The 14737-nt window shown below is 38.1% G+C and overlaps 1 protein-coding gene across 5 annotated transcripts in view; it reads left to right on the top strand.

Annotated features, from left to right (window-relative positions):
• Positions 1 to 14737, top strand: part of ZMYM4 (zinc finger MYM-type containing 4) — a 46313-nt gene that overhangs the window by 13234 nt on the left and 18342 nt on the right. For 3 of the 5 annotated variants that reach the window (XM_049821223.1, XM_049821225.1, XM_049821227.1), the window contains exons 3-15: positions 198 to 728; positions 2321 to 2388; positions 2981 to 3151; positions 5970 to 6048; positions 6480 to 6732; positions 8505 to 8679; positions 8792 to 9004; positions 10628 to 10778; positions 11439 to 11554; positions 11685 to 11957; positions 12399 to 12549; positions 12819 to 12991; positions 13365 to 13515. In XM_049821223.1, coding sequence (XP_049677180.1) covers positions 198 to 728; positions 2321 to 2388; positions 2981 to 3151; positions 5970 to 6048; positions 6480 to 6732; positions 8505 to 8679; positions 8792 to 9004; positions 10628 to 10778; positions 11439 to 11554; positions 11685 to 11957; positions 12399 to 12549; positions 12819 to 12991; positions 13365 to 13515 — 2505 coding nt within the window. The remainder of the gene's footprint in view (positions 1 to 197; positions 729 to 2320; positions 2389 to 2980; positions 3152 to 5969; positions 6049 to 6479; positions 6733 to 8504; positions 8680 to 8791; positions 9005 to 10627; positions 10779 to 11438; positions 11555 to 11684; positions 11958 to 12398; positions 12550 to 12818; positions 12992 to 13364; positions 13516 to 14737) is intronic. The other 2 variants (XM_049821224.1, XM_049821226.1) reach the window with 2 other exon arrangements.

Below are 14737 nucleotides of genomic sequence, written 5' to 3'. Positions count from 1 at the left end.
CTTCACTGTGTGGTGAGTGGGACAGAACCATTTCTTACATCAGCAGTGTTTTATCAGTAATGTTGGCCCAAGAAGGCTTAGAGTATTCAAGGAACTGCAGCATCAGACAGAATAGCAAAGGACACTTAACACTTGCCCTTTGTTACACATGAAGTTGGTGAATTTTCTGACTGGTTATGTTTTTTTTTTCTCCCTAGGTGGTGAAATTCTGGATGCAGAAATGTCTGAGGACACTGACCACAACTTAACACCTGCCCTTGACGGCATATCTTATGGAATACAGAATCGAACAGGATCTGAAAACTCACTGCTGGATGACGATGATGATGATTATTTTCTGAACTCTGGGGATCTTGCAGGCATACCTGTTGTTGGGAGTGACAATGAAGATGATCAAAATTTCACTCCAAAAGACACTCTTTCTTCAGCGATTCATGATGAAGACCATCTGGAAGAGGGCAAGAGAGTTACAGAACATGAATTGGACAGTGAAAAAGAAATTCAGATTCAGAATGCAATCCAAAAGGATCTCACTTCACCATTTGAGCAGGGCCCTGTATTTAAATCAATTCGAAAAGATTTTAGCATAACAAGAGATAATGGCAAAGAGACTTTTTCAGCAAAGGACAAGAATAGAGAAGGACATTTTCAAGAACGTGAAAAACGGTTGGAAAAAGTCCCTAAAGATACGGATTCTAGATTGAAAAGCAGTTTTCTTGACAAAGCAGGTAACTGTTGACATTGTAGACCTGGCTACCCAGGAAAGAGGAAGAAAGAACTAGACAGAAGTTAGCAATCAGGCTAGTTATTAAAAACATTACCTTGTTGAAGAGAATATGCATAGCTGTACTTAGGGAAGCATTTTATAAAGAACCCTGAAATAAAATGAACTCTGTGTTAGGACTAGGATTTGCAAAAGGCCCTGGCAGCATTAGGGGATGTCTCCTCCACAGCTTGTTTCAAAGCCTCAACATATCCTTTGTTGTTGTGGTTTTTCTAAACCAAGCTGGGTGACAATTGAAGCTTCCTTTTGTTTTTTCTCACTGTTTTTTATAGACCTTGGAACTCCTTAGAAGAAATGATGATGAAGTTCAGGTTAAGTTGATGACCAGGAAAGATTTTTTTGAGCAAAGTACCAATTCTTCATTAATGTATATGTATTTAAAGCAGTACACATTTGATAGTAACATCATGGAAAGTCTTGCTAGAAATGTATTAGTGTCTGCAGGAAGTAAGCCAGAGAGTAACTTGAGATGTGCTTTTCCTGGGAGACTCCTCTCCTTCTTCCTCAGATACTTGTGTCTTGGACTTTGTCCAGCCAACATGGAGAGAACCAAAGATGCCTGTAATCCATTTCTCATTTGAGGGAGCCTGACAGTCACCAGTAGTTCTTGCTGCCCACACACTTGTTTTTGACTTCCCAAGCTCTGAAAATTATAGTAGAACAGTGAATGAAGGAATTAAGAATAACCAGGCTGGAACATGCGATTTAATTTTATTCAGAAGACTGTATGGAGAGAGGGTTGGCCAGCAAGTGAGAGCCTCCTGGCTACTCGTTCAGATTCACAGCTTACAGTTCTGGTATTTAAACTTTGTATGTTTAGTAACAGCATGTTAAATCAGTGTTTCCAGGTTGCACAAATGATAGAGAAGCAATACAGGTGTTTTTGAAATAAAGAAGAGTTAAAGATGAATCTTTACTTTTACCTTCAGGTAGAAATGAAGTGAAGAATATTTCTGTGCAAAAGACATATTTCAGAAAATTGTAAATACTTACAGTTATAAGATTGTGGCTGAAAGCTATGCAGCCTCAGGTAGAGTAGCCAGTAATTGAAACAGCAATAGTAAATGTTCACAGGCAGCATCCAGTATCCAGGAAAATCCAGAATTTTAAAAAGATACATGCTAAAAAAGCATAAGCTACTATTTCCTGAGAAGGGGGGAAAAGGCAAAAGACCAGAACAGCAAAGAAAAGGTTGAAAGTCGTTGCTCTGAAAAATATTTTCTGATTTAAATGTCGGAACACGGGAGAGTTCAGAACCCACTGGGGTGTAGAAAATTCTGAATGAACAATTCACCTCAGAATTTTACAACCATTTTGATGGAATGGGAAAATAATGACCCAATAGAATAATAAAAAAATGTCAATTCTGTTTAAGGATTACCATTTTATTTGCAGGGAGGAGAAAGGGAGTAGTTTAATACTTCTGAGGTGCTATCGGACTATTGGGTTGGGGATCAGTATGAGACTCTAGATAGTTTTAAAGGAAATGCGTTGGACTCTGTATTCATTTATATTTAATGTATATGTTTTCCTCAGTTCATAATCAAGTAGAAGAAACATTACGGACGCAGTTAGCGCCACAAACTCCAGAAACTAACTTCAGGGTAAGCTATAGATCTTTCAAACACTTTTGCAAGTGCAGCAATATACTGGAATAATTCAAAATACGTATTTTGTATTTGAGTGTAAATTTGAGTATCAAGAAAACTGATCTTCTGACTCTTAGACATCTTTGCTACTTATACAGTGCATATAATTTTGTAAAATTTTGCTGACCCTCTCTTTGGATTGAGGATTCTTTTGATAGCCACTTTCATGTTCAGCATGGTCTGACTGACTGGTGAGCCGAATCTAGACCTGGATGCATCCATCTGACCTGCTGCCTTTTTTCCAGATGAGACAGGGAACAGCTGTATCAACAGGAGACACTGCCCAAACAACCGAATGCCCCTACTGACAACCAACTTAGAGAGCTGGGTGGCTTCTGCTTTGTCCAGAGGAGTGAAAAGGATTGGGGGTGGGATGGCAGAGGGTGCTGCAGGGACGTAGAGGCAGCAGCTGCTGCCCATCATTTCTCCCACCTTCCAGTGGCAGGACCCATTTCTTTTGGTCTGCAACAGAAACTCCCCTTGGCAGCAGCCCAACTCCTAATGGCAGATGCAGGAGGGTGAATTCTTTTTCATATTATTGTTTCAGGAGTCTAGCTACCTATTTTCTAGTAAGGAATCTATTGGACAAGAGCTGGGGAATTCCTTTGCACCAAATATTAGAATTAAGGAGGAGCCTTTGGATGACGAATATGATAAAGCTATGGCCCCACAGCAGGGACTATTAGACAAAATTAAAGATGAACCTGATAATTCTGAGGTAAGTTTCCCATTGCATTTCTCATTTTGGTCTGACAGCTGACCGCATAAGCTGGACGTAAATTCAGCAGTTTATTTGGTTTGTTGACCGAAATTTAACTTGAAGAACATAGTTTAGTAGAAGGATTTTTCCCTCTTTTACTACCACGAAACCCAAACCCCCAACTTTTTGATGTCATATTACCATGTCACTGAAAATGTTCTGCTTTTCAGTTAGAGACAAAGCAAAGTGCTGTGAAACTTTCATTATTAAATCTGTGGCAATATAGACACTTTATCTCAGCTTGGTCGCACTAGGAAGTAAAATGTAAATCGTGTTTTATGGAATACTTTGTGCGTAGTCACAGTTAGAGATGTGTAGTTGAAACAGTGCTATTCCTGCTACTTCCCTCTTAAAGGTTATCTTTGCGAGTACAGTGGTTCGTTGTTTGTTCTTGGTTTAAATTAACACTTAGAGGTCTTACGTTAGCAAAATATTTAAATACGTACATGTCAGTGAAGTCAATTTAAGCATGTGTTAAAGTGACTTTCTCATTTGAGACTGACAGTTTTTATGATGATACAGGTAAAAAGTTCAGTAATTGCAAAATGGAGAAAGTCTGATCTATGGATTGAGCAGTGCTGGGGCAAGGATTGCTGAGCTCTAACTGGTCTCCTTGCCACTGGTTTGCCATGTGACACCAGGGAAATAATCTGTGTTGCAATTCGTGTCTCCTCACTGCTAATATTTGTGTTACGTGCATTTGGGTTACATGCCAAACTTTACATGCAGTTAAAGGTGTGCAAAGCTTCCCAAGGTGATTCATCGCACTTGGAGCGACACGAGAGTGCTGGTGTTCTTATGCAGGCATTAGTTTTTCTAGCATCATTCTGTGTACTTGTGCTAAACCTCCTCTTCTCTCTGGGCCTCTCTTCCCAACAATTTTTCTTTTTTTCCCCAAAATACTGTTGGTTTAATAAAATAAAGAAGTAAACTAAGTGTTTGAAACTATTCAGATTTCACTGCCCTTCTGATTTGTTCAGTGTCTGTGAGATTGTTTGGTTTTATTTTTCCTTAAGCATATATAATGTCAAACCATGTGTAGGTTAGTTAAATCTGTCTATTCTTTTGTCCTCCCAAGATGGCATCTGCTGTGTGGATTTGTGTGGAATGCAATGCAAGATGTCTGTGGTTATCAAAGATCATATTAATAAATAAAAGTAAAGACTTGAAGAATTTAAATATCTAATATTGTATTGTTCAAAATATCAATTCTTGGAGTAAAATCCCGTAATTATCAACTCTGCCTGATACTGCAAAAGTATGAGAACTGATGAACGTTCATTTTGTTTTGCTTTAGATTGGAATTAATGTGGGGTTTTTTTGTTTTTTTCATGCATCCTGAAAGATAAGAGCATTTCTTGCTGTAACCGATAGTGGGAGCTGAAGGTGCTTGGCTTTCAACACTGTTACACTGCTGTGAAACTGTGCACAGTTGATGTCAGGGTTTGCCTCCATTTCTCTTACTAGTATTGTCAAAGGATAAAACTGCAGTTAAAATGCTTAAAAAAACTGTATGTCTGCAAATAACTAGTTTTAAAATAGTAATATTTTTTTCAAATGGTGCTTTAAACCCCGTCATCACAGCATGCCCATACACAGCTTAAAAGCTTCTCTTACTTGAGATTTGAATGCTTCAGTCTGATGGTTCATAGGATGAACAAATACCATTGCCTGTTCTCCTGGGAAACCTGTTGAGAAATAGTTCGGTTGTCTTAGTATAGAAACTTTTAATTTTGCCACAGGAGTAAGAGAAGTGTTAAGTTTAAGCACACATTATGTGGATGTTAGTGTGTGATTTTAAGGGATGGCTTAAGGTGAGGGAGCAATTCACTGCCCCTGAGAAGTAAGAGCTTAATTTTGCTTAGTGATTTTGAATTGGCTTACCTTGCAGCCAGACAGCAGCTGTGAATTTAGCTCAATCATAACATGACATCATGCCCTCACTACTCTCAAATGACTGTAAGTAGGTTAAATCTTATCATCTCTGTAGTTCCAAGAGATTATGCTTTTCAGCCTACTAAGATTTACATGTAGAGTGTTAGAAGCTGCTTTATGGTTCAGATTTCTAGGGACAGCATGGGCAGGAAGCATGGTGTCAAAGTATGAATAGCTGCTAGTAATTTATAGTAAGCTAGTAATTTATAGTATGTCAGCTATTCTACAAGCGACTGTCTGTAGGGATTTTCTCGTCCTGTAGAAAGTGTGAGGTTATTCCCCTCTCACTGAAGCCAGTCTAAGCAGGGACTGTGATGGTCTGGCTCTAGTAGTGCCAGCTTTGATCTGCTGCGAAGCTTCACCTTAGGCTCCTCCAAGGTACTTAACTCATGGTTAAGTACAGAATGCTTCTCACCATCTAGGTCCCAGTCTTTATTTCATTATTATCATCTATGAATGTGAAGATAAAGCTTGTTTCACACAACTGGGGCAAGGACTGCAAAGCACTTCAAGATGGAAAGTTTGTGTGAGAGGAAAGCAGAGATTTCTCTTAAACTTTGTCTGGCTGAATTCTGAGGTGTCTTGCTGGAGAGGGGAATGCACTAGGCAGCCACACTTTTCCATTTCTACATGACATCCTCCATTGTACTTTGCTGTCAACGTCTGACCAGGTTCTGTGTTTGGTGCTTATACAGCAACATCTGTAAACCTGGCCTCTGGAGCAGGTGTAGGAGACTCTCTCTTCCTTAAGATTCAATACAGCATTATGAAAGAATGGAAATCATGTAACCTGTTATTACATGTGTGTATTTGTTCTCCTTTTCCTTTCCCTTTGTTTTAGGAGTACGGCCAACAGCCAAAAACTCAGGAAGGGGAGCTGAAAATCAGTGCTGTATTTTCAGTCAGTGGCAGTCCTCTTGGTAAGGAATAGGCAAGACTAACTTTATTTAAATCTGTAAAATATATCACCTTTGCAAATAGTCTTGCAGTTTATTCTGCATTTCGTTTGCCATGTCTGACCCCAGTAGGAAAAAAATAGTCTGTGTTAGAGACAATGAAATTCAGAGATTGAAAAATAATTGTATTTTTGAGGCAAAGGAAAATTGAATGTGAAAGGGATGTTAAAAGTGCATTCTCAGTCTTAAGAGTGGTTTAAACAATCTATGCAGAAAACCAGCACAGGGCATGTATTTGTGGCGAGTTCATCTGCTACTTAATTCTCCCTTAGACCCTGACAACCCAGTGAAGTCATAAGCTTTGTGCTTGCCCCCTGCACAGAAGTGAATTAGGTATAATACATATATAACAGTTACTCTATGTTTTCTCTGTGGTTTGTTTTTTTTTTTTTTAGCTCCACAGCTGTCATCAGGTTTCCAGCCTGCTGTGGCATCCTCTGGCATGAGTAAAATGCTTCCTTCAGTTCCAACCACAGCTGTTCGGGTTTCCTGTTCTGGCTGTAAAAAAATCCTGCAGAAGGGGCAAACTGCATACCAGAGGAAAGGCTCTACCCAGCTCTTCTGCTCCACACTGTGCCTCACTGGATACACTGTTCCAGCTTCTCGCCCACCAGCTACTACCAAGAAAACCTGCTCAAGCTGCTCAAAGTAGGACAGTGTTTTAATTTGTTCTAGGAATAATTGATATTCAAGCAGATAATGAAAGGCGTCAGTTCTGTTTTTACACAACACGCTGTTTCTGTAATGTCCGCTTCTGTTATGCTTCCCTTCAAAAAATCGTGGCCGATACTGTTACTTGTTAATTGGTCTGTCCACTTTCAGTTCCATTTCATTAATCAGATTTTACATTCACATAGATTTAAAAGCCTTAGTTGTGAAGTGTGCATCCTGTCTTTTTTTTTATTTAAATAAGCCAAATATGAAAAACCGTGTTTTAAAAGGTACTACATTTTTCTGCCATTTAAAAATGTCATTGCACTCTCAAAACTACTAGTGAGTACATTTTAAAAAAATGTATGTTATGTGTTATTCCTTCTAGATAAAGATAGATTTACTGAATCCCTGAAATGAAATAAAACATAGGTAAATTAATATATTTGAGGCAGGATATTTCCTTAGATTATTAAAAAAAACCCCTAACTTTTCAGTCTGGCTCCATTCTGTGAGCTTAGGTTTCTGTAGTTCTTAGGTCTTCAGAATATGTCACTGCTGCTTTCATAAGATGTAGAGAGATTAAACTTATTAAGAATTGAGGTTTTTTGGTAGTTGGGGTTTCACCATCCCAATCAGTTACTTTCTACCTAGGCCTAGAGTGGAAAGGTGAGGTTTGCTTTTCTGAGCCTACTTATTTTGTGTTCATTTGTATTATTATGTCCAAATTAGCAAACGGAGATCTTTGTGGCTGGCTCTTTAAGACGTCATATTAATATACCATTAACTTGAGGCAAATAACTTTGCAGAGTGATTGTGCTGCAGTCTGTTTATAGAGGAGAATTATTCATATATATTATTTTTAGTTATGAAAGTTACTTTGCAAAAGGAATGCTGCTTTGTTCATCATTTCTTCAACAACAAATTTATTACTTTCAGTTTTACAAGGTCAACTGACTTTAAACTTGAGACTTCAATTAATTATTCTTTTCACTTGCTGTCTCAGTGTGAAAAGGCCTTGTAAGAAAGTTTAGCAGTCTTGGCTGTAATTTGTATTTATTCTGTTGAAAAATGGTTTACCTCTGGCAAGACAAGTAAGAAGGAGGCATCCTTCCAACCAAGAAAATTATATAAATACTTCCTCCTATTTTTTTGACTTAAGGGCTTTGAAACTTTTCTGTGAATGACTGTTTCAAAAGAGAGAAAATACAAGGAGAAAGTTCAGTTTGTTAAATCCAGCAACAAATAAACAAAACCGTAGATGGAGGTAACAGATGGAAAGTTACAATACTAGTCAGATTGTTTTGGACTGAACTACATAGGGATTAGAAATTGTGACCTTTGGTTTTTCCCTTTTTTTTTCCCTACCCCATTCTGATTGGTATTTTCATTGTTAAAGGGAATTATTCCACATATCCTGCTTTCTAAATTTTTTTTTTTTAGTAAAGACTGTACAGAACAGTTATCTTTTCCGAGTTCCTTTTGAAAAGGTTTAATGATACAGCTTGATATATTTATAGGCCACTCCTAAGTCCAGGTGCAAAATGTTTCACAAAATATCTGCCTGAGAATTGTACTTCTTTTTTCCTAATAGGAAAAGAAAAATGAAGTCAGGTACTTAGATCAGCAAAAGGAAAAGCTTTAAATTAAGTGAATCCACCCTATTCTGGAGAATGTTTAGTCTGCAGAAAAAGAAAGGACAGCAAGTTGACATGAAACCAACATTAATTCTTTCTCTCTTTGTTTGTTTGTTTTTCTTTTTTCCATAGAGACATTCTAAATCCAAAGGATGTAATCACTGCCCAGTTTGACAACACAAACTCCAGTAAGGACTTCTGCAGCCAGTCTTGTCTTTCTACATATGAACTGAAAAGGAAACCTGTTATTACTATTCATACTAACAGCATTTCAACCAAGTGCAGCATGTGCCAGAAGAATGCAGTGGTAATTGCCAACTGTCATTTGAATTTCCTTTATATCAGGACAACTTGCCATCTCAGAGATGAACATACATATTCTTTCTATTCTTGTTATATATTTTTTTCTTTTCTTCCAGATTAGGCACGAAGTGAATTACCAGAATGTTGTACACAAGCTCTGCAGCGATGCCTGCTTCTCCAAGTTCCGCTCGGCTAACAACTTGACCATGAACTGCTGTGAGAATTGCGGAGGATACTGCTACAGTGGCTCTGGCCAATGTCACATGCTTCAGATAGAAGGACAGTCAAAAAAGTTCTGCAGTTCAACATGTGTGACAGCATACAAGCAGGTATATTTTGACTGAATATTAAAAATATGTCTTTGATTAGATTTTGGGTGTTTTAAGAAATGCCCAATCTATTAGTTGATTTCAGTTACTGTCTTGGTCTAAGATAACTCCTTTTGCTGCTTAATCTTTGCCCAAACATGTTGCTGTGTTTCCCTTACCACTAAAGTGATTACCAGAGTATTCCAGTGTGAGAGAAGACACAGTGGGACCACTCAGCAGCAGTTCACTCACTTTTTTTCAGCCTTTGAGATGTCCCTGTTTGAGTGTTCTCTATTAAATTGTAGGATTAGAATTAAGTGGAGAAGAAAAGTAATAATTAGTTGATAATTTTGATTTTTATTTTTAATATTTTAATTTTTATTATAATGGAGCCTCTTAAAGAGCTGAGCAGTTGAGAGAACCTTAATTTATTATAATGGCTCAATTATTTTTGACTGACTTATTTTAATGCAATTACTTTAGGAAAAATTGCCCTCTGATCAGACAGTGTAACTTCATTTTGTGACTTGCCTCTGCTGCCCCATTATTCAGTCCACTTAGGCCAAGAAAGGCCTAATGAATTAAAAAAAAAAATCTGGTTAAAGTATTTCATCCAGAAAATTATCTACAACATTAGGTGTCCTCTGAAACAAATCTGGAAATTAAATTAAATAAGCTGGAAAGGAGAGGGATTTCATGCTGCTTTTGCATCTCTAATCAGAACCTCATATATGTTACTCTTTCTGAAAATACAGGACATTCAAAGCTTATAAGGTTAAGTCTAATCTATTTTTTAATTGATTTTTAAACACCATTCAACTCAATTGTCAGATACATTCTGATAATTTCTGGGGGCTTGTGGGTGTTTTTAAATCCTTAGAAACATATACTCTGTTCTGTCCTTCTGTGAAGATCTAGAATAGCTGTTGATAGAATAAAGTGCATTTTTAAGGCTGTCATAATAAAATGATCTCGTGCACTGGTTCTCAAAGTTTTTTCCAAACTTAAAGACCTTCAAAACCTTTCAGTGTTGTAAACACAGGAAACGTGTCTATGTAAGGTAGGCTTCTTTTTGTGTCTCTTTTTAAAAGTAGTCTGTAGACCATAGTTTGCAAACTGTGATTATTACTAGGAGATACATCTCTCCCGTATTTTGCTACCAAATACATCTTCAGGGAACCTGCTTCTCTCTGTTTCTTGTTTTCTCATCTATTAAACAGGAATATTGCTTGCATACATAGCTGATGTATTAAAAATCATAAGCAAAATGTTACTTCGCAGTAAAAATATTGAAGTTGTCTGATACAAGGTGCTTGATACTTGCTATTACAACACGTAGTGCTGATTGCACTTGTAGGCCTTCGCCCTGACAGCCTGGGTACTGTTTAAACTGGCCTGCAAAGGTAGCACTTACCTGAATGAGAGATAGCCCAAGCCTCAGGTGGTCAAAGTGTGAATATAGCAAACATACTGGAGAACTCAATTAAGTGTACCTGCATCATAAATACTACAGCTGTAAAATAAGTGGTGTTTCAAGTGCACTGGCAGTCACTTTTATACACATTTTATATGTTAGCAATTTATTTCCAGGTTAATAAAAATATTAAGTTTCAAATGAATGACCGGATTTCTATGTTTCCACAGAAGTCAGCTAAAATTACACCTTGCACACTGTGTAAATCTTTGAGATCTTCAGCTGAGATGATAGAGAGCACAAATAACTTGGGAAAAACTGAACTGTTTTGCTCTGTTAACTGCTTGTCAGCATATAGAGTAAAAATGGTTACTTCTGCAGGTAAGTTTATCCTTTTACTTCTTTAGAACCATAATTTTATGTAGCTCATCTCCAGACTTAATTTGTCTTGAAAGTTAAGGCTCTCTTTTGGGAGGGTGGGAAGTGGCTGTATCTTTTTAAAGGGAGGTGCTGAGATGGGAGCATAAGGACTTCCTACCATAGATAAACCTAACAGTGACAATACAGCCATTTCAGCTTTGTTTTTAGAGAGCTTAAACATGATAATAAACCTTAATCTATTTTCTGCTCTTGGAAGTGCATCTGGTGGGTTTCCCAGCTAGACAAATCCACTTCTGTGGACATATGCCATACCACTGCTGTGACTATTCTGCCCGTTGTTCTCCAGGGTGATTAGCTTAGTTACCTCTGCCTAATGTTGCGTTGAGCTAGGCAAACATATTCTCAGCTATTTTTCTTGTAAAATAGAAGAATGCTTACTGACATCCTAGGGATACTGGGAGATGAATTAAAGGATCTGGCAAGCAACAGGCACCACAGCTGCAGTGTCTGCTTCTGAATCTGTAGAAACTTCCTCTTGGGCTTCTGTGTGTACCTTGGCTTGTCATTCAGATTCTCTGTTTTTGTATGCACAGTGCAAAATTATCTGCAATACAACTTGATGTTGCAAAAATCACTTTTTCTTCTCTGTTTCACCCTCAGGTGTTCAAGTTCAGTGCAACAGCTGTAAAACTTCATCAAACCCTCAGTATCACTTGGCTATGTCAGATGGGAGCATACGCAATTTTTGCAGCTACAGTTGTGTAGTAGCTTTTCAGGTGTGACATCTAGGATTTCTTCTTAGCTGAATTAACAGAATAATAAATTGATGGTGTAAATATCTGGGATGTCGGGTAAAATATGTAATATTGTAAAATAAAGTCTATTCCTCAATTTGCTTTCCTTCAGAATTTGTTCAACAAGCCTGCAGGAATGAACTCCTCAGTGGTACCTCTGTCGCAAGGTCAAGTCATTGTAAGCATTCCCTCGGGGGCAACGGTATCGGCAGGTGGCACCACCTCGACTGTGTCCCCCAGCTCCATGAGCAGTTCAGCTGCAGCTGGTCTACAAAGGCTGGCTGCCCAGTCCCAGCAAGTCACTTTTGCCCGCCCTGTTGTAAAACTCAGGTGTCAGCACTGCAACAGATTGTTTGCAACCAAGCCAGAACTGCTTGACTACAAGGTAATAAAGGTTAGGGCTTTTCAAGCTCATGTTTCTCAACAGAAACCCAAGAAATTGTAGCTTATATGCAATGGTCTGTCAGTGTATCATTTAACCATTATCAAAATTAATACTGATAGTAGCTCTTTGATCTTAAAACCAGAAAAAAAAAACAAACTCAAAAAACCCCCAAATCCTATGATTTCCTGGCTAGGTAAGCGCATTCCTGATTCTTGGTCACAGAGATGATCCTTTTAATTCCAGGACAAAGCACATGGGTGAGGGCTTTCTGCAGAAAATTATGCTGTCTGTTAATAAAGCTAAATGGGGAGACTTATTTGCTAGTGCTGTCTGTTGTTGATTTCCAAGGGCATAAATACGCTTCTGAGTTTTTATTAACAATTAAAACATATTATCTGGGATTTGAAACATTGAAACCAAAACATTCTGGCTGTGTTGCAGGGTAAAACGTTCCAGTTCTGTGGGAAGACCTGCTGTGATGAATATAAGAAGAGGAGCAGTGTAATTGCAATGTGTGAATACTGCAAAATTGAGAAAATTATCAAGGAGACAGTGCGATTCTCAGGCATAGACAAACCATTCTGTAGTGAAGGTAAGAAAGGGCAAGACTGTTTCTCAGACAAATCAAGTCAGAAGTGTTTTCCCTTAAAATTACTGGTGATACTAAGAGAAACCTAATCTTTCTAGGTTAAGAAAACCATTTTTTAGGTTCAGAAAAACAGAACTTTGTTCACACTTTACATTTTAATGGTATGTTTCAACAAATTATTACAGACATAACTGAATACTAGAAGTGCCAAGCAAATGTCATTTTGATATTGAAGGATGTTTTCCGTTTTTTGCTATTTTTTCTTATTTTAGGTTGTAAACTGCTCTATAAACATGACTTGGCTAAGCGCTGGGGAAACCACTGTAAAATGTGCAGTTACTGTTTACAGGCTTCCCCCAAACTGGTCCAGAATCACTTTGGGGGGAAAATGGAGGAATTTTGCTCAGAGGAGTGCATGTCTAAATTCACAGTTTTGTTTTACCAGGTAAGCAATATTCTCATATAGCATCCTCTAGTACACAAACGTGTTAGCAAAAGAACCTTTGTACATTAGGAGCTATGTGGACTGCCTGTAGTTGACTTCTGTGTCCATGGAATATATTGCATATACGTGAGAGATGAGTAAATCCTTCTTAACTTTTGAGTACCAGTATTCTATATAAAGAAAACCTAATAAGGGTCATGGGAAAACAGACACTGAATGTTCTGCTGCTTTGTGTTACACTGCAAAAATGATGTGCCCTTACAGATTTCTTTATGCTGTATTTGCTGAGCAGGGTGCAAAGAGGTTTTTATACACATACTCTTTGTTGCTGTTTACAAGTGTGTTTAATTTCTCCCTCACTCTGTTTTCCTAGATGGCAAAGTGTGATGGTTGTAAGAGACAAGGTAAACTCAGTGAGTCCATGAAATGGCAAGGGGAGATCAAGCATTTTTGCAATCTGCTTTGTATTCTGTTGTTCTGTAATCAGCAAAGTGTTTCTGACCCTCCACCCCCAAACAACACAGGTAAAATAGGCTGGGAATAGTATTACCTTTTGGTGTGCATGATAGTGATATGAACATTTATTTGGAAACTCGATTCAGTGAACTTTTAAAGATGTATCTTCTACTGGGGGGCTTGCCTATTGCCATTGAATGGGCTCAGTTTTAGATCTCTCTCTTACTTCAGACAGTCTCAAAGTTCTGCAGGTATGAAATGAGATTGCTTCATATACCAAACCTAGATAGTGGTTTTAAAGAAGATGAAACAAAAGCACTTGCTTTTCAATCACTTTGATAAAACAAAGGCCCATTTTGTAGGGGTAAAATGTACTGGTATCTATTGAAGACATGTTAAATACCTAGCTTGTCTCCTGTACTTGATAACTCATAGCCAGATACGGTAGAATGTTAATGTTCATTTAACAAAAAAAATCAAGTGGTGAAATTAGTAGACTTACTGGTTGTAAATACAGACTTCCAAATATGCACTTAAAATAGCCAGTTCTGTGTAGTCTGTAGGCATACGAAGAGTTACCATTTCTATGTCATCAAGTGTTGATCCTTGAAGTTTCAATGCCAAGATTAATGTGCGCTGTAGCTGTTTCCTTGCTTATTATTTTAGCAGCTGGAATGGGAAGGAGGGTGGGAATGAAGCCTACAGGAATAGGAACTGTGAGTTTCTGTAGGGAATGAAATGCAAAGGGAAGAAAGGAAGAAAGGCCCACAAAGACAGGAAGAGGAAACGAAACAAAGGGCAGAAATAGCACTGATCCTAAAGAGGGGCATAATCTCCCACTGAGTGATGGTGACTGCAACAGTAAGGTACCCAACAAGCAATAAAGAATATTAACTGAAAGTTTATAGTATGCACCAGGCCATATTCAACTCTTCAACTTTGTGCACATCTGCTGCTTACATTGGTAGGAGCTGTTTTCCCTGATAAAGAGTAATACATAAGTAACTTCATACTTTCAGGCCATAACTATACCACGTGACATTCCTGGTCTCGTCAGCACATTTGGCTGTTGGTAAGGATAGCAAAATGTATGGTGGGCCTGCTTCTCCAGAAGTGTGCCTGGAACTTCAGCTGAGGCAAGTGCAATGCCTTTGCAAAACTGGTCTCCAGGCATATCTCTGAACTGGGGGCTGCCAGGATAATGGAGTGCCTCACAACAGTATTTTCTGATGAAATGTGGTAATTCATGGTGATGTGGTAAGGAATGGTGCTTTCAAGTGGAAAGAACCT

The sequence above is a fragment of the Accipiter gentilis genome, chromosome 17, assembly GCF_929443795.1.
Source record: "Accipiter gentilis chromosome 17, bAccGen1.1, whole genome shotgun sequence".
NCBI lineage: Eukaryota > Metazoa > Chordata > Aves > Accipitriformes > Accipitridae > Astur > Astur gentilis.
The sequence above is the reverse complement of the archived record's forward strand: the minus strand, read 5'-3'. Positions and strand labels throughout refer to the sequence as shown.